Genomic DNA, 20,176 nt, shown 5'->3' with positions numbered 1-20,176 from the left:
TCATCTCTACCGATGGTGGCTAAAGGACGAAGAAACTAGTAGTAGTAGTAGCAGCAGCAAAAAAGGGGGAGCAGAAGAGAAAGCCATATGTTCTTTTGGAGGTGCACACGACGCAGCAAAGCAATTGGGGAGGGGTTGTTGGATTCTGATAAGGATCTTAGCGGAATCTTTCTTTTTGGAAGTGAAGATTCGACAAGGAAAAGAAACAAATTACAACTTATTTATGTAAATTTTGGTTTTTTTAAAATCAATAATTAATAATATCATTATCAAATATATTATATTTTAAAACAATATAATTTAAATGTACTTAAATATTACTTAAAAATGAAGAATTATTTTATGGACTTATGAGTTTCTTTTCGTCACTCGTCTTTTCTCTCTTTTTTAATCCCTTTTTTTTATCTCTTTATCTTTTTTTAATTAAAAGCAACTTCTACTATATAGTTATTAATTATATAACAAGTCCACAAGAATTAGACCAGTTAAAGGTGATTTATTTTAACTAGCCTAACTCTTAGTCATCGAGATAAAAATTGATCTTATCATACGAGCGAATGAATAAATGAATAAATAAAGATATCACAAAATTGTCTCATATCTCTATAGTCATACTTTTTCTAATATCCATATCTTCATCATAACATTAATGTAAAGAACACCAGCAGACATGTCCAAAGCTGGACCAGCAACACGCAGTCCATCGAACTACCTGCAGAGAAAGGAAGGTGTAGTGAGCATTTAAAGAAAATGATCAGTAGGTCGGGTAAGCACCAGTGCAACACATTCAGATAATTTATATGTATTTTGTATAATTATATTCATATGTAGAAGAATAAAGAACAACTCATCTTTTCTTTTCTTTTTTGTATCATATATCATATTAATAATGCTACAATATTATCTTCGTGAATTTAAACCTAATGATTACCATCCTTAAAATTCATAATGAAATATAAGTCTATTTAATATCATCATATTCAAGCCTAACATAAAATACATGCTTATTCCAAATTTGATATTTAAAATAATAATTAAAATAAAATTAACTTGGAGAAATATTACACGGGTCAACAATTACACGCTATCAATCAATGAATCAATCGATTAAACCCCTCTGAAAAAGAAGCAATTTGGTTATTTAAATATACATAAACAATAAAATGGAGCTTTTATTTTCTTTATTATTATTATTATTATCATTTTCTTATGTATATGTCTTTGTTTTCCTTTTTTATTTTTTTATTTTATAATAATTATTGTTGTTTAGATCTCTTAGTTAAATAGTGATCCTCCTAATTTTTTTTCCTAGATATTAATAGTCTACCAAATCCACTTATATCATCAAAATAAATGAATATAAAAAATTAATACAGTTAAAATAACCTAATTTTCTGGGTAGTACTTTTTAACTGTACCCTTTTCCTGCCAAGTGAGATTTGTTCCTATGGATTGGTTCCATTAGCCTAATGCTTGATTCCTATGTTTGTTTCTTGGTGGCGAACATTATAGCCATCAAGCTTTTTTTTTTTTTTTTGTACGAGGATAATTTAGTCAATAGATGATGAGTTAATTAATACTATAATACATGTAAGTGAGGTGTAAAATTGGAAAAATAAATATATAATTACATGTAATCAAAGGTTTAGTGATAACAGATAAGATTTTTCTTAGAGAGATTTCCTCGTATAATTAGAAAAATCTTATTTGTTATTACGAGAAAATCCTTCTACTCTTAAGGAAAATCCTCAAATCTTACCTGCTATCATTTAGGAAGCTCAATTACACAATGATGAGATGTAATGCACCACAAAATAAACACAATTATAAAAAACAGGTAGTAGACACAATCACCAATATATGAGAAAAAATAGCATAATTATAGTGTGCTGAGCAATGAGAAACCTTTGGAAGAAGAGTAGGGATGATTGTAAGTCGAGTTTAGCTGCCACGTGGTGAGGGATTTGGCTACCACATTGCAGTTGGTGGCATTGTTAAAGAGGAAGACTCTTGCGTCTCCATAAATTGCCTCAGTGGGATACACACGAGATGTGATGCATGTTCTTCCCTTCTGAGCAAAGCTTTCCACAATCGAGTGATCCACCTGAAAGATTAATAACAGTACCTTTATTTCACAACATATTTCAGAAAACAAAAGCAAGTAATGTCTAATCTACAACAAACTTTTATTCTTGCGAATGCATTTGATTAACAAAGAAAAAAGAAGGAGGTTTATGTTACATTATTCTATCTTTTAATGTGGAGATCCGAAGACATGGTAGTAAAACAATCTAATATGCCATTGGTTATCTGAAATTAGAGGTCAAGCAGATAATTTGTGAAATATGCAATTATTCTCTAATCAGGTCACAATAAAATTACAAATTAATGGAAAACATATTTTATGTTGTTCAAGAAGTAATATTGGAGTTATTCTCAATGGATGAGATAATGAAAATATCATTAAAGACAACAAACATTTAAGATTTGTTGACTTCAATTATGACAGTGGACTTTTAATTGTGATGACATTTGAACCTTTTGACATTGGATACAGAATTTTCTTTTGCCTCTGGATAAACTCTACAATTGTTTAGTGCTTCAGAATGGAATGATTCATATACTTCAGCAAGTATAGTACAAACTAGAATATGTGCCAGATGAAATAGAAATAGAATTATTGGCTAGTAATGGGTGTTATAGATAATATTTCCTATTCCAATGAGCCAGATAGTTACTTACCAGTATTCTCAATGACAACTTTTCACCATCAAGCACGGGAACTGTGCTGCCGACCACTCTCTTCACGATATCATTCGCCTTCGATGACCTACATTTCGGCATTCACAAGTTAAATATCTCTGTAACTGCATGTTATCGATGCAAATGGAACAACAGAGGTAAGAAGTACATGCCTCGATTCATCCTGGCAGAAGTGGGCGCGTAGGCGACCGTCCCTCCCTCTCGCCACGTAGAAGTAGACGGCGGTCTGCTCCGATAAGGCCTTATCGGCCAAGACGAGAAGCCCAAATGGCCCGAGCATACCTCTCGCAGCAGCACCACCGCTGGTGCTGCAGTTGTAGCCCACATCGGCCTCCGTCGTCGCCATCAATGCCGCCTCATCGATCACAAACTCAGCCTCTATGTCCAACTGCAACAAGGAAAGCTCTGTGTTTCAGCCGGAGATCCAAATGGTAACACGTTCCTCGTCGAGGCCAGTCTGATACCTGTGTGGCCGAGCCAACATCGAGAGGAATGACGGATCCAGGGGCGACGGTGATGCCGCTGAAGTTTCTGCTGCTCATCCTCAAGCTCTCCACCTCTTCCACCGGCCACTGGATCAGATTGCCACCGGTTTTGACATCAAACACCACCGTCCGAGGGATGGCCTGCCATGACAACAGTGATCGAATCGATCAAGGAAATGGAAAGCGGTGAACAGTGTGCACGTGAGCGACTGGTGAAAACTTGGTTTGCACCGTTTACCCGACTCGGTTATCTTGCAAGGCAGCGAGCAGCGAGACGCCGAGGTCCTACGCCAGCTCAGTTTGCCTCTGGAGCGGCAACACTCGGCAACAGGTCGGTACATGATTGGCTTCCAACCTAAGTTATGTGCGTTGGGGGTCTGATGATTCAACATATGAAAATGCTAAAAGAAATCCAAACGTCAAATGTCATTTTTTATCTTATATGAAATTATTTTTGATCTTATATTTGTCTTCATATCAAATGTCGATTTTTCGAACAACGGACAGTCTGTTAGGCAGTTTACGATACCAAACCAATCAACCGGCCGAATCAGCCGGTTTTTTTTCCTTCGGTTTGCAGGTGCGAACATCGACCGGCGAACGGGCGCGGATCAACGATCCCGGTTTCCGGTTCTGTTTTGTCCGCGCCTTGGGTCCAATCCGGAAAAGGGACCCACTAGGTTTTGCTTGGTCCGGAGGGAATCGATTTGGGTACGGAGTGTGTTCAGAGACTTGCGAGCCCTAATGATACGCCTACGGTTGTTAGGTAGCACGCGCGACGTACCTGAATAGACGCCCAGCCCTTGCGCACGTCCGCGCCCTCGCTGTCCATCTCCCCCACCCACCCCCACAGCACCCTCCGCCGCTTCGCCGGATCGTAGAACGTCTTGGAGGCGTAGAACGTGCCCCAGTCGTACCTCAGCCCGATCCCCACGTCCGCCTCTGCGTCGTCCGGCACCCACACGTTCTTCTCCAGGTCGTAGCTCCCGATGGCGTAGTAGTCGTTCCGGTCGTCGTCCATGCTCGCTTTCAGCACGTGCTTCACCCCGTCTCCGGCCACTGCCGACGTGTCCAGCCCCTCCCCTGCCGCCACGCCGCCCGTCGACACCGGGTAGAAGTCGACGCATTCCCACATGCCGGTGCCGGCGACCCGGCGGAGCACGCCGGGCAGCAGCTCGTAGGTGAGGAAGTCGGTGGTGCGGTAGACGAGAGCGATCCCGGCGTGGGACTCGTCCTTGGTGCCGATGGCCACGCGCCAGCTGGATCCCGTGGCGTCGGCCCAGGCGGTGGTGGGGTCGCGGAAGTCCTGCGGACCCACACCGGGCGGGGGGAGGAGGACCGGGTTGGCGTCGGATTTGGACCACCGGAGGAGCAGCGGGTCGGCGGGGTCGGCGGGGAAGACGAGGTTCTGCACCTGGACGGAATCGTCGGTGGCGCCGGTGTAGAGGACGGCGGGGCGACCGTCCGGGGGGAGGAGGGTGGCGGAGCCAGTCCAGACGCCGCGGGAGTCGTACCAGTGATCGGGGACGAGGGCGAGAGGGAGGTGGAGCCAACGTACGAGGTCACGTGAGACGGCGTGGCCCCAGGTGATGTTACCCCACACCGGGCTGCTCGGGTTGTACTGGTAAAAGAAATGGTACCACCCCTTGTAGAACAACGGCGCTGCCGCGGCAAACATCGACGGTCAGAAATCAACTGCTTACATATCAATCCTCGAAAAGAAAACTACAGATGTGAGGAAAGGAGAAGTTCTCACCGTTTGGATCTGATGCATGGAAGAGACGTGAAGACAAGGGAATCGGAGAAGAAAAAGAAGAAGACGAAGTCAGCAATTAGAACGACTACAAATCGAGAGAGAGAGAGAGAGAGAGAGAGAGAGAGAGAGAGGAAGAGGAAAGCGGAGGAGCGGACCGTTCATCCAGTTGTCGAGGGGTTGGAAATGGAAGGCCGTGCGCTGCCATTGGAGCATTTCTTTGGTCCATTGGAAGTAATCTTCTGGTCCCTTGACACCCGCGGTGGCGGATGAGGAGAGGCCAGAGCGGGATGACTTCTCCGAGACGCCATCAGCCGGGCCACGGGAGCGGGGGATGGCATCCGTGGGGCGGAGTGCCGTCCTATCACGAGGAGCTCTGCCTCGGACGATGACGTCGACGGAGACGATTCCAACCAAGAGCACCGCCATGAGGACGGCCAGGACGCGAAGTCGGCGGGTAGCGGAGGAGTCTGGGGAGGAGGATGCGAGGAGAGGGGGATATCGGGAAGGGAGGGACTGATCCATGGGAGCGGTGGCGGAATGGCCTCCTTCTGTGTTGTTTTCCCCTGCTCCTGCCCCTCCCTATGGATTATAAGGTGGCCATGGATTCCAATTCAATGGGGAGGAGGGGAAGCCGCCGGGCCCGTCGAGGGGTGTAAATATAGAAGGTGGGTGTGTGGACAGGAGACGACGATACCAAAACGAGCAATAGGAGCGAGAGACGTCGCAGACGCAGGAGAAGAATAGGAGTCCTGCACAAATTCGTATCCTGATTTCCTTCGTGGCTTCAAGCGTAACACGACCGAACACGAACCGGGAGATACCGCTCTCGTGACGACTTCCGTACGGACGAGCTTTGTCTTTAGAAATGTCCTTCAAAAAAATTGTCTACGTCACGGAAATAGAGGTTACGAAAGATCTCACGTGAGAGCTACGTATGTTACTTACGTATGTTACCATCATCATTTGTATACCTAATAAAACTTCCTCATTTAAGGAATTATAATTTCGCATATGAAAGTGTTAACCGATGACAAGAATAAAGGATAAGAATAATTATTAAAAAATTTATTGAAGTAATGGTTAATGTCTCTCTCCTATTTATAGAGAAAGGATTCCATAGAGGATTTTTCTCAACAGAATAAAGAGATTTCCTTGTATAGTTGAAGAAAATCTTATCTTCTATCATACCCTATAACAGATTCAATCTTGAATAGGTTCGTGAGTAGAACAATAACAGATCGCTGCTGCTAATTGCTGAAAGAATAAAAGATAAAAATAATTTACAAAGGAAGGATTTCCCTCAACAGAATAGAGGATTTTTCTCAACATAATAGAAAGATTTCCTCGTATAGTTGAGGAAATCTTATCTTCTATCATTAACAAATAAATAAAACTTAACTTTTTTAAACAAATATATTTTTTAAAAAGATATTATGATAGTTATGAGCTAAATTGGATGAAACATGATAAGGGGATACGACACAATAATTATTCCATATCATGTTTTTTTTTTATCCAAATGAAAATATTACCATTATATAATTCTTCTATTAAGTTGAATCCTCAAAACACATTTGATTATCGGTGGAAATCAAATGTCAAAGGTTTATAATAAAGCTATCTTTTAAGTGTATGCATAGTTTTGATAGGAAAAATCATCATCGACGTTTGAGTCAATCCGACGTGGTCCGAACCCAATAGTGTAAGAGTGTTCAAAGTTGCTTCGAGGCATGCTTAAGATGGCTTTGAGGTAGAAGTGTTGAGCTTTCGAGGGGTCATCTGCATTAAGATCGATATTGAAGAAAAATTTTTGAACCGATCCCTCCGATATTCAAGTTAGTCCGAGATCATTTTAGTGTATGAGTTTTTTTCAAAAAAAAAAAAAAACCTCCTCACATAGCACTTGGGATTATTGTTTATATCTAACATTTGAGGGGGTATCCTACAACCATCCCAATATCCTTGTTTGGTATTTTATCAATGTGAACAATGAGAAGAGATAGTTTCCAATGGTTTACTTTAGACTTTTGTCTACACAGACAAATGGGCAGGGTGATCTAAACATTTTTCATTCCACGATAACTTTCATGTGGTGCTTGTATCGGATGATGATTGATCGTTAATGTATTCTCTAAGTCTAGTAATAAATGTCTAATATTTGTGATAAGAATATCAACTGTCTCTCCGTATGATAAGAATAATTCCCTCGCAAATGAAGGTGCCAAAATAATACTTGCGATCACATCGAGAGTAGTGAGAAGAGCACATGGGAGACATGTTGATATCTTCAAATCCATGAGACGGGAACCCTTATCAAACCTCCAAACATGCCCTTTTGCCGTCACCTCCAAAACATCCTCATGGGATGCACATGGCATGCTAATCGTTTCAGTTCTTCGAAGCTGTGGCTGCAGGTTTCCCCCTCCTTCCCCTCCCTCCCCCCCTCCCCCCACCCCCCCTCGCGGCACCCCGCATGATATGTACGAAGAAGTCTTAATGGTCTAAGGTAGGCATTAATGGTCAATAGAGGAGGAGAAAGCCTTGAGCAAAGCCACTGTTGGTAGCCTTGTCTCCATGCTGCAGTCGCATGTTCCACAGGCAGTTCTGTCGACTCTTCGAAGCAGATCACGAAGAAACAGGCCATTGCGGAGCTAACGCATGGATGCACCGAGAGTGAAGAAGCGCTTAAAAGAAAAGCTGGGCAAGGTCAGCCATCGCATGCCTGCCAGTGTTTGTTCGCCAGGGAAGAAGACAGCTTTTCTGCACGCTCCTTGTCATATTGAAGTACCATGGCGTCGTTTTCAGCTGTTCGACGCATTTCCAAGCAGCGTCACGCTGGAGCACTCAATTCGTCGAACAGTTGATCGGCCTTCCCAGTTGTTGTTGGATCCGTGTTGGGCCTGACCGCCCGTTATCGGTGGATCCAATGGTTAATGGAATTTAGCTAATTAATCAGAAATAATTAATACGAAAAATTCCGCCCTTTATGTTTCTTACTGTGCGAGTCCAAAGACTTGAGTTCGTTCGTCGATGCGGTTTAAGTCTGCCCTGTCTTCGGGGAGACCCCCAAAGAGATGACGGTCGGATCGCAGAAAGGTAAGAGACGGAGGCGTCCCCCGCCGAGCTCCGACCTCCCCGCATCGGATACCATGGCCCCCACGGCTGCCTCCGATTTCGGTCGTTGCAAGAGAAGCCGAGGCTACTGTTGCAGGAGAGAACCCTCTCTCCCCGTTGCCCTCGTCGCCCTTTGCACCCTCCTCTTCGTCTACATCACCTGGAAGCGGATGACCGTTGCCGTTTCCGTGTCCGCTCCTCCTCGATTCTACTCCTTTAACATCGTCAATGAGTTCCCCCACGACCCTGATGCTTTCACCCAGGCAAGATCCGTTTCCAACCCCTGATTCCGCTGTCTCTGATGCTCTTTGTGTGTTTGGCTGCGATTCGAGTTTTACGGTTGATCTTTAATATCCGATTGGGGATTTGAATTGGATGACCATTTCCGTCTCACCTCCTCCTCGATTCTACTGTTTTGACATTGTCGAAGGGTTTTCCCAAGAGCCTGATGCTCTTAACCAGGAAAGATCAGTCTCAACTTGATACCGCTTCTCTATTGCCCGAAGGATATTCATCAGAAGTATTTGCATGCTGTTCAATATTTTTTGACCTGAAGATATTCATTTTGCATCAGTTAACCAAATTGGGTCTCGTATCTCTGCTCCAATGCTTGTAGGATTTGCCAGTGTATAAGAATTGGTACTTTTCATAAAATAAGCTGAGATAAGTACAATTCTGATTACATCAATATCTGCTATGCCTGTCTATAGTATACTGTTTTATGTTTCAGATTACATATTCTTAGCGATTTATGTCACCAACTATCATCATCTTGTCTCACGATCGAATTTTTTGATATTTTATATGCTGAATAAACGTAAAAGCTGATTTTATGCATTATTTCAACTGTTGTTTGAGGATGCTAACTCTAGCACTTCTTGCTAATGAGTTCCTTTCCGACCATGGTCTCTGTAAATTAGTTACACGAGTGATGTGAGAGAAATAGCATAAGTTATTGGTTTGAGCTGCTTTTTTTGTCGAATTATTGTTTCTGATGTTTGATCTTTAATACCTTCACTTGAACATTGTGTTTTCTGTAGATTTAGGTGTAAACTCTATTTTTTCCTTAAATCTCAGGGGCTTGTATATGGAGGAAATGAAACATTATTTGAGTCAACTGGTCTCTATCATAGAGTAAGTTCAATTTAATTTGAATATAGAAAATGTAACAAAGGTCAAGGGGTGCCTCAAATGTCTTCACATGTGCATTTGCGCTATGTTTTAAATATTGCTACATGTACTTTTAAGCTCTGCTGTAATCTCTGAAGGTTTCATGATATGTTTCTTTCCCTGTGCTGCAATCTGTAGTTTATTCTATTCGTGCAAGCTTTAAATTGGCTGTTCTTGAAGCTTTAAAACAAACAACAAAGAAACTATACCTCCAGAAAGCTAAAAACCTTGTGTTGATCACAACTTGTGTTGTACAGGTCATTAAGTAGTTAATTTTAATAACTCCTGGAGTTCTTTTCATCCACATAAGTGATTACATTTCTTCAATTTGATATGCACTGGTTCCATTATTCTTTGTTGATGCATCTTAATGCTTTTACTTCGTTGTCTAGATTATATTCAACATTTCAACCTACTCTTTCTTTTGGTTCTACCTTTTTTATGATTATCTTTGGTTTGTTCTCAAAATTACAATATATCTACATAGACTTCTGTCAAATTGTGTTTGGCCTGAGCATAAATCTATGGAAATTTTGGTCTTTAACCAAAACGATATTTGATTGCTGAGGATGTGAAAGATGAATTTTTGTACTAGAAAAAAATTTCTTACCAGAAAGAAGCTGAAATATTATTCCTCCTACTGGCTTGAGATCAGTATCATATGCTAATTGTACTACTACTAAAAAAATGAAATCGCTTCTTGAACTAGTTCAAAGTTGGTCCAATAAAATCTCCATCCTAATATCTTCATGTGGCCTTGATGTTTCTGGAGGCGGTATATCATTCTGTCCTCTACTCAGGTTGCAAAACAGTTTTAAGATATTGTTTATGTCAATGCTATGTGATTATGATATCTTTTTATATTTAACCACACCGAAGCAGAACATTACATAAACTATGCCTCCATCTCAGTGTGTTACTAATATTTTGAACATTTTAGGTCTAATTTCATAAGAACCTTAATTCATCATTTAAACAAGATCAAGTTTGTACTTAATTGGTTGTATTGCTAGAAGCATACAATGAACCTAGTGCTTACAGATGTATACACCTTCTATTTTTTTATGTATATGTGCTAACGGTTCATCACTTCATATACATGTCCTGTTTTCTATTGCTCACATATATATGTATCGGATCACTACTGCAACTTGTTAAAATGTCCGCACTAATGTACAAAGATTCTTCTTTCAACCTAAGCAGTATCATTAGACTAATATGAATTAATTGATTGTGCACTGAATGGATGTGATGACCATATGAGGAAAAAATATCATGTTTACAGATCATGATGATGAGAAGATTATCTTAGAATTTTTAAATGGAACTAATGTTTCTACATATTGTCTCTTATATAAGATCATGCTCATATCCTATGAAATCAGTAAATACAGACAATGTTTGTGCTATCTGGTATTTGATTCTCTTATCACTAACTTTTTCTCACCTTTTGTTGTACCCAGTCCTCAGTCAGACAGGTTCTTCTGCAGACTGGGAAGGTAACTATGCGACGATATCCTTGATCTCTTTCCCATATTACACTACAACTTCATTTGTTGTTTAACTATTTGTTAATTATGGAAGCTTGATGCTTTTAGTTGCATCGCTGTTATCGAGTTAAACTTTCAGATCAATCATTATCATGGGACCATGGAAGATTTGGACGTATTGCTCCTAATATTAGGTCATGTATAGATGGTTGACTGCTGGTCAGAATTAGTTATATTATTAGCTACTTGCAATGACCTATAACCCATTTGGTTATTTTTAAAAAGTGAATTTCTTCAAACACATGTTTTTACACAGTCGTAATTTTGAAAACGATGGTGTGCACTTAACTAGTTCAAAGTAGTATGTGATGGATAATCTGATGACCGTGATGTTCAATAACCTGATCTAGACAGTACTTAGATTTTGCTATCTTGTTTTTCTATCAAGATCTTTAAAGATATTGTAAACTTTGAAATGACTATCTTGGCAACTAAATGACTTTATGAAGTGAATCATTAAAAAGTTATTGTATGACCTTTGGATTCATGGATCTCACACAGGAACATTCAACTTATATATATCTATCATTTTAGTTGTTATTTATTTTTAATAATTTGGAACCAAACATGCTGTGCCTTTTCTTCCTGTATACTTCTGATATCTATTACATGCAAGGATTCTTGACAAGGTGTTAAGTTCTTGCAGTATAAGAGTGCTAAACCAAGACTTGGGTGCCAATATTAGAAGTAAACTAATAGAACCACTGAAAAAGTTCAAGGAACAAAATGTGGAATCCCAAATTCAGGAAGATTTTTCCTTTGAATGGGTAGATATAATCAAAGTATTGTGGAAACTAGTCATGTTGGCAGGTGTCAGAGTCACACATGATGGCACATGGAAACAACATGCAATTCGTTCAATGTGTTTGTATGTTGGAGGTGTTCATAGATCCAACCAGATGCTTGTAGAGAGAACAAGGTTATCTATGAAAAGATAACAAATGATGATTTGGAAAGTTGAAGATGGTCAGACTTTCAGATTCATTAGAAATAAGCAACTCCATTTTCAGGTTAGCAAAAGGGAGGTTGAGCATAGAATAGATATTTTTAGATCAGAATGGAGCATAAGGAGCTATGAAGTAGTTTTATACTTTTCGTTTCTTTAACAACTTTAAAATATAAAAATGGCTATTATATGAGGGCTAAAGTTAAGGGCCTTATTGAAATGGATAAAAATAAAGGCTATGCATCAACCGACAGACATGGATAAAGACAGATGGAATTGTAAATTTAGCAATGTTAATATAGCAATGGCAGGATTGCTGCAGATTAATTTTGTGGTACTTTGGTGCATTGATTTTTCACTTTTTCCAATGGATCTGGTGCAACCCGGGGATAGCATTAGTGTTTATACAATGACATCTTAACTTCGTCATCTGATAACATGAATTACAAGGGATGCCCTGATAATATTTGGAAAAGATCAAAATTCATGTTTGTTCTGTTTAAGTCACTTTGGTGTAACATCATCAAAATGTTTCTTCCTTTGCTTGATGAAAAGGATAGAACACTATGCATAAGTGGACATACATTTATATTTAATGCTTGTGCTATTATTGTTATGCTATAAATGAACTAAAGTTAATGTTTTTTTATTGAAAATTAAATGTCATTTTATGTTGATTTGAGAATGACCATATATTATTTTATCAACGTTCAGGTCCAGGTTTCGCACCAAATGGATGGATCCTATTTTGGAGAAGGTCTAACACTTTTGGGTGAAAGGTTACTGTCCAAACTCCTTATATGGTTCTAGTGCTTGACACATAAATTCTTCTCTTTTTTTGTGGGTTAATCGATAAACCCTAAGAAAACACATAAATTCTTTCTGTTTGAAAGATCGGCCTGCATGTTTAGCCATCATTAACCTATTTTGTTCTAGCCCTTTGGTTGTAGAAGGGGATTAACTTTATGTTGTTCTCTTTGGGTAAAAAATACTTGACGAAAGTAACAGTCTAGAATTTAAGTTTGTGAATGTTAGTTACAGCTTAAGTTGATCTATATTAGTTGGACAAGTTGGTCATCAGATTGAAAGGTGAAAGTTGACATATACATAGAATATGTATGATGGGTCATTTATTACAAGAATTAATGCGTATCGTGGGATGCAAAACTTGGGTTGCATCCTCTCAGTGGTTGCTTGGTTATGGTTTCTCTAAAAATATATACAATCATGTATATACACATGGGTGTATATTTTTATACATTGGCTGTAGTATTTTTCTTTATCTGATGTTATTTTGAGCACTGTGGCTCCTAGTTTTAAATTAGAATGAAAAAGTAATTGACAATTTTAAATTATTGTTGGCACTAAATGTGTATGCTAGCCATCAGAGCAACATGTTTCAGTGTGCAGATGCTTGACATGCCATGTCATGTTAATGACTGAAATTAACCACAAATATTCTATCAATCTTTTGTACAAAGAGGGAAAAAAAAGAAGTTTGCTGAAAGCTTGCTCCTCTTTGGCATCTTCATCGCTGCTCTGACCTCTGCTCTCATGGGTTGGTGTGCCAGGCTGATGGCCTCCCTTGAATATGCATTGTATTAATGAATGAGGGAGGAGAACTGAAGGGGCCAAAGTGAAGGGATTAAAATTTTGAACTTGTATAAACTATAAGTTGAAAGTGATTGAACCTATCACTTTAGGTCCATTCTCAATGTAAGAAGCCCAATCCACAAAATATTATTAGGAAGTGCAGCCATCCTGATTTTTAACTACTCCGTGTAACTTATTATTGATAACCTTAGTTTCATATTGTTATAATGGACTGTTATATCTGAAATGTGCTTAATACAATACTGAAATTGTTATCAATTTGAGGTGTACTATTTGTGTTTCTGTCTGGATTCAATTTGTCTAAATAAAGCAGGGAACCATGTTAATTTGTTTCAGCAATATTGATTTTGAATCACTTTAAGACATGACACAATTGAATATCTTTGTAGTGTTGTTTTTGGTCCTCTGACCAATTACATAAGTTTAATTCTTTCTTCGATGCTTATTAGACCATTATTGTTTGATTATAACAAAATGATGATTCTTTTTCTTGTGTAGGTTGTTCCAAGTAACCTGGTTGACAAGAACAGGTTTCACATATGATCGATACAACTTTAGCAAAGTTTGTTCCTTTCTACATAGATCTTTACATATATGCTATCTGCATTTGGTTCCATTCATTGTTCGATCACATTCACCTAAAGTAGGTTTGTGATGTGATTTGTGCAGGTTTTTCTTCTTTTATCTTTTCAAAAATATATGTTTCCAATTCCAAATGTAGGACACAACCCTTTTTAGCAGAAAATATTATCTAAAATGTAATTATCTTGATACAATTTAACAATTGGAGAACTTTGGTGATGCATAATGAGATTCCAAGATATTTCAGAAAAACACTGAGCAAACCTTGACAACCAGAGAACCTTTTGATAATGTCTTGCGACAAACATAGACATTTCAGTGTACATGTCCTTATCCATCGTTTATGATTCTTGATACTTGGCTACTCACTATAGTTGTCTACTTCGTAATTGAAGAAAGAGTTGGCTTACAGCTGGGGATAGATTTGAGCATCATGGAATTTCTGTGTCCAAAAGTGGTTTTAGAAGGAAAATGGTTTATTTTCATGCTGTCATAAAGAAAGAAAACACAAAGATCATCAATTAACATTTCTCAATCTAAGATAAAAAAGATATACAAGATTCTTGTGACCAAGTGGAATATTGTTATGATCTTATAGAAGCCTGACTTCGTAATTTTGTTCCCCGATCATTCACAGCTTGTTCGTATACATAACAACAACAACAAAGTCGTAAATCTCAACTAAATTTTGTACCTCAATCATTCATAGCTTGTTGGTATACATAACAACAACAAAGCTGTAAATCTCAACTATTTAGAGTTGGCTATATAGATCTTTTACCGTCATTGAGATATGTAAAGGATCATATGTTAAGTGAGATCTAGAGTAATTAAATCTTTATTTATAGTTTCTATTAAAGTCTTTTTAAGTCTTCATCTATCTTTCCTCGTATTAGTAACATTAATTATTTTTTCTCTTCTGACTACCTAAGCACATGATCGTACCATCTTAAATGATTCCTTCTCATTTTATCCTCTATCGAAGTGATACCTAATTGTTCATGTATAAAAATATATTTTTTTCTATCTTTCCTAGTTACTCCATACATCAATCTCAGCATTCTCATTTCAGCAACACAAACTCTTTGTATACGTTGTTTCTTAACGGTTAAACATTTAGATCCATAAAACATTGTTGGTCTCACGATTGTCTTATGAAAATTTTCTTTTAATCTTAAAAGTATCCGATGATCACACAAGACTTATGACACCCATTTTAACTAGCCTGTTTTTACTCTATGAATGCTTGTTGGTAATGATGTATAATTTTTGATATGTGCTACTAGACAAGTTCTTGGTGGTTCAGTATTATAACCTGACTTTGCATGATGAAGATTGATTGGATGCTTTGGGACTCAAATTTTCTTCTTTGCCACAACCATGCACTTACCAACCCGTGCTTTATGGTTTTATGTTGGTTCGTCACATTTGACTGGATCAATGGTTTTATGAGCACAATAAAACTCAGTATGGCATGTGTTACTTGGTAAAGTACCAATCAAAGAGTGGACCGCTATGAGTTTGATACATGAATTGTAATTCTTTACTAGGATTACATGTATATACTTTTATCAATCCATTGTTTCCTCTGTTGTTTGTCTCCTTGACTTCAAAATATTTAAACTTGAACCAGAAAAAGTGAATACATTATTGTTATGCAAAAATTGAGCCAGGAAGCTGCTAAAAAATCACTGTTCTTAATATGAAACCATAAGATAATAGCATACATGATGTTATTTCATAGACCATCTACTTTGAAAATAATTTGGTGCTACAAATATGGTGCAGCAACATAGGTTTACTCATCAGATGCGTGATGGATGGGGACTGGCAACCGATGGCAAAGTTATATTTGGGACTGATGGAAGTTCAACACTCTATCATCTAGATCCCCAAACCTTAAAAGGTTTGCACTTGTTAACAATCATGTTGTTTTCTCTTATTGGATTTGATTTCTTTTCTTTCTTAAAAATTTCTGCAGTTATTAGAAGAGTAACTGTAAGATATAATGATCATGAAGTTCCTTATCTTAATGAGTTGGAGTATGTAAATGGTGAAGTATGGGCTAATGTCTGGCAGGTGTGGTAATTGTTCTCTTGATACATTCTTCATCGGTAATCTCAAAATCATATTTTGTTTATATTTTTCAATTTAGTTAATCTATATATTCAATGTTCCTTCTTCTCACTAAGGAGCATGACTCTGCAGGGGTTATACTAATTACTACACATTGAAATTCTTTTCAAACTGCTTCTTGTAGCAATGCTTGGCTGCATTTGAAACTTTCTGTTGTGTCATGTTGATGAATTGATAAATTCAATATTCATCATTTCAATTGATCTAAGGTATAAGAACCATTCTGAACATGAATATGTAGTTTGTCACGTAGAAAAGCAACTGTGAACCCAAAAGCTTATGGCATTATACATCATATAATATTACACTTTTCAAGTACATGTGAACCCAAAATATAACTTGTAGTTTGTTACATGTGCTTATGGCATCAACTACCACCTTTTATGCCAGCATAGGTGCATTGTGTTGTGCCAAAGGCATACTGTTCACAATCCTTGTACTGGTATTGATTTGCCATGGCTGCCTGCAGCAACAAAGATAACTATATGGAATTGCATGTGTCCTCCAAAGTAAGTAATTTTTGTATTCCCTCTACAAGACTCAAATACTTGCATACATGTTAAAAACTTTAAAAGTATTATTCATGCTCATCAGATTGAGTCAAACAAATCAATGAAGCTTTAAACTTCTAAATTCAAGGTTAAATAATTTTGATAGTCAAGACAGTAAATTTGTGCATCATCAAAATTGGTTTGGTTGAACTTAGCCGAATAAGATCTTTAGTTTTTAATAAAATGAGCAAGAGAGATAATTATCACCGTCCCTCGTTGTTGAGAAAATTCACGAAGCCCAACAGCTTTGGGTGTCTAATTTTCCTCAAAGCCAACTAGAGTAATTCAGACCAGAGTCCTCATGGACAATAACATATTGCAACAATAATCTTTAACAATAGGGAAAGATCATTTGATATCTTCAATCATATACTTCAATAGGTTTTAACTAACAGTTGGTTGTACCTTAAGAAAAAAAAGAAAAAAATTGGAGAAAAATCTTCTCGGACATAATGTTGTAAATGGTCCTGAATTGATCAAAGTAAGATAGGGCATGTATTGTATCATACCTTTATCATTCTTTTTCATTTTACTTCAACCTAGTTGATAAGGTAGACCCTCATGTTAGACGTCATTGTTTGGTCTTTTCTATATCATCTCTTTTATCTTAAACTATAGATCTAACTATACACAAACCAACTTAGTGATTCGCTTCAAATGGCTTTGGTCCTACTCCAAATTAGTGACGATTGTGTTTTAGTGTTTGAGATCTCATTTCTCATTTCGTGCCATTATGTTATTCATTATATGTTTGCAAATGTTATTAATTTTGTCATTGATTCTATGAATTGATACGAATAGATGCTCATTCTTGCATTTCTATAAATGTTAATTTCTGCTCTCATCCTGTTGAAAATAATAATTATTCCAAAACTTGTTTAGAATATACAAAATGTCACTAAAAATTTCAATAAAAGTGTTAAAATAATAGTTAAGAACAAAAATAATTTCTAGTTACGTGTTGCAGACAGATTGCATAGCTAGAATATCTCATAAAGATGGCATGGTGCTTAGTTGGATTCTTCTCCATGAATTAAGGTACATGAATTTATGGACTGACAAGTTCCCTAAGTTGAATTTGAAAACACTATTATTTATCATCATTATAGAAATGTTGAAATGACAGCTTTTTGAAATTTTTACAGGCAAGGCTTGTTAAAATCTGGACACACTGTGAGTTCCAATTTTCATATGTTTCTTTGTGTTTTTGAGTTGCAAGCTTCTTTACTTTCTGGTAACATGCTAAGAATATCTTGTTCCAGAGCTATTTGTTGTTTATGTTATTGAGAATTTGTACTAACAGTTTGATTTATGTAGATGAACAAGGAATTGAATTAGATTTGAGAGAGAGAGAGAGATTGTGTGTGTGTGTGTGTGAGTGAGAGAGAGAGAGAGAGAGAGAGAGATTGTGTGTGTGTGTGTGTGAGTGAGAGAGAGAGAGAGAGAGAGAGAGAGAGATTCTTTTAAATTGTTTTAGCCTCTTGGAGCGAATAAAGAAATTCTATTATCCCTTGTTGTCAACTTAGCTCTCAGAGAAAAGTGCTGGTGTGAGCCATAAGCTACATTTTTAAGGGATGCCATCTTTAGGAGAAACAAAAAGGGCCTACTGCTTAATGCTTAACATATTACATATAAAACAAAAACTTGGTTGTCTTAACTATATACTCATTTAAATGCTAATAAGTTCGATATTGGTGTGCATTCTGTGACCAAGTCAAATAAAACTGTATTAAGGTAAACATTATCTGGCCTTGACCTGCTAAACTATGACTTCCCATATACATAGATTTGAATATTGTGACATGTCAAAATAGTTCCTATGTCTGATATCTTATTTCAACATATGTTGCATTTGCACATATGCCTCATGCAACGATTTACAAATTGTATTATTTTTATTAATTTTATTTTATTTTTATGAATAATCATTTCTTTAATTCAGCATAGATGTAGGTTCAAAGTTTATTATAAATTTTGGACAAAATAGCCTGCAGGTTTAAATTATTTCTTTTGCTCAAATCTCTGTCCTATTAGTTCTACTTTTCCACCAATGTTTCCTAAAAAATTCTGCAAATAATCATTTAAGATATGATACTCTTTAGTTACTTTCCTAATATTCTGTATCAATTTATCATATGTGAAATCTTTGTTCTCAAATTATTCTGTTTCTATTGATCCCTTAACTTGGTGTGCACATAGGACTAGTGATGGTATCAGTTCTTGCCAGGGTTGTGCCAGCAATGGATGCAACCCAGACTGAGCAACGGATTTAAAATGATACCTGTACCATACCCTTTCCAATGCTTGGCCGGGCCATGGCAGGTGTAAGGGATTTGGTTTAAACCATTTCTCAAGTTTAGCTTGGGTCTAGAATATATTTGAGTGATGAGAGTAAACAAATAGTTCATGCAAAATTGTAGCATAAGTAACTAAAAGCTTGTACTAACTCCATGTCACAAATTTATCTAAGCACAGCGGAAGGCTTTAGAATTTTTAAATGTAAATCGTGTTTAGACCCTCCTTTCTCTGTTTTAAGAAGAAAATTTTGTTTACTGTTCCTCCTGTAAACTTTTCCAGGCTATCGATGTGCTTAATGGTATTGCTTGGGACGAGGAAAAAAACCGGTTGTTTGGTAAGTTTGTGTTTATTAAAAGTGAAATGTATGCCTTTTTTGCTTTGCTTTTTAATAATTTGAATTTAGAACTTTCTTTGCCTGATTCCTCGGTTTCATCTTCCTTTCATGCTACCAGTGACGGGTAAATTATGGCCAAAGCTTTATCAGATCCACCTTCATCCAGTTACTGGTCAACTGAATGGTAGGTTAGAAGACCTTTGTCTTATAAAGAATGAAATTTCATAGTCAGCCAAGATGAGTAAGTTCATCATGCTCTATCCCAGTCTACCAAAGTGTACAAGATCGTGAGTGATGACTACTACAGAAATGAGTAGCTATCTTTTAGTTTCATAAATTGCAAATATATCAGCTGAATTTGGTACTTGTTTTTTTCTTTTTGTGAATCTCAAATATAATTTTGTAGTTCATACTCACTGATTTATTAATGCATGTCCAATGTAGGCTCTGTATTAGAGCAGAGTCAATGTAGGAATCGCCAATTGGAAGATATGGTTCCGATAAACGTGAGATCAAGCAGGTTTAAAGGATTGATTCTCCAATAATCATTGCTTGTGCATGTTAGACATCTTCATTTTCCGTTTTCATACTTAGCTATCCTGCAATACACGATCAAGTGTGGGCCTTTCGTTGACATGCTTTTGTCATACCAATTATATATCAAAAGATAATATGGATTATTTATATCAAAATAGTAAGTGTGTAGATTAGTATGTATTACTATTCATTAAAGAGTAATTGTTGTGTGGGGGGGGTTTCATCTTCTTCAATGTATAGATTAGTTGTGCTTAGCAAAATTCTTGCAAAGCGGTTGCCCTTTTATGTAATCCCTGGAAACAAAACATTACATCTTTTTCTCTTACAAAGTTACTATGGT

At 37.5% G+C, this 20,176-nt stretch overlaps 2 protein-coding genes across 2 annotated transcripts; one reads left to right on the top strand and one right to left on the bottom strand.

Moving 5' to 3' along the window:
* Positions 1 to 593: 593 nt before the first annotated feature.
* On the bottom strand, positions 594 to 5,748 carry LOC103989724 (beta-fructofuranosidase 1-like). Its single transcript, XM_009408671.3, has 8 exons — positions 5,160 to 5,748; positions 5,005 to 5,013; positions 4,033 to 4,910; positions 3,228 to 3,389; positions 2,916 to 3,151; positions 2,743 to 2,830; positions 1,906 to 2,104; positions 594 to 712 (listed from the first exon to the last, which is right to left on the bottom strand). Exons 1-8 carry the CDS (start codon positions 5,524 to 5,526, stop codon positions 639 to 641), a joined length of 2,013 nt encoding a protein of 670 aa, XP_009406946.3. The 5' UTR covers positions 5,527 to 5,748; the 3' UTR covers positions 594 to 638.
* A 2,259-nt stretch (positions 5,749 to 8,007) lies between these two features.
* On the top strand, positions 8,008 to 19,844 carry LOC103988531 (glutaminyl-peptide cyclotransferase). Its single transcript, XM_009407084.3, has 11 exons — positions 8,008 to 8,381; positions 9,196 to 9,252; positions 10,752 to 10,787; positions 12,499 to 12,563; positions 13,897 to 13,960; positions 15,769 to 15,886; positions 15,962 to 16,059; positions 17,635 to 17,705; positions 17,813 to 17,840; positions 19,245 to 19,299; positions 19,418 to 19,844. The coding sequence occupies exons 1-11, from the start codon at positions 8,079 to 8,081 to the stop codon at positions 19,525 to 19,527; spliced, it is 1,005 nt and encodes a 334-aa protein (XP_009405359.2). The 5' UTR covers positions 8,008 to 8,078; the 3' UTR covers positions 19,528 to 19,844.
* Positions 19,845 to 20,176: the final 332 nt, after the last annotated feature.

The sequence above is a fragment of the Musa acuminata genome, chromosome BXJ3-1 (genome assembly GCF_036884655.1).
Source record: "Musa acuminata AAA Group cultivar baxijiao chromosome BXJ3-1, Cavendish_Baxijiao_AAA, whole genome shotgun sequence".
Classification (NCBI taxonomy): Eukaryota; Viridiplantae; Streptophyta; class Magnoliopsida; order Zingiberales; family Musaceae; genus Musa; species Musa acuminata.
Note: the sequence above shows the minus strand (reverse complement) of the source record. Positions and strands in the feature narration are given on the sequence as shown.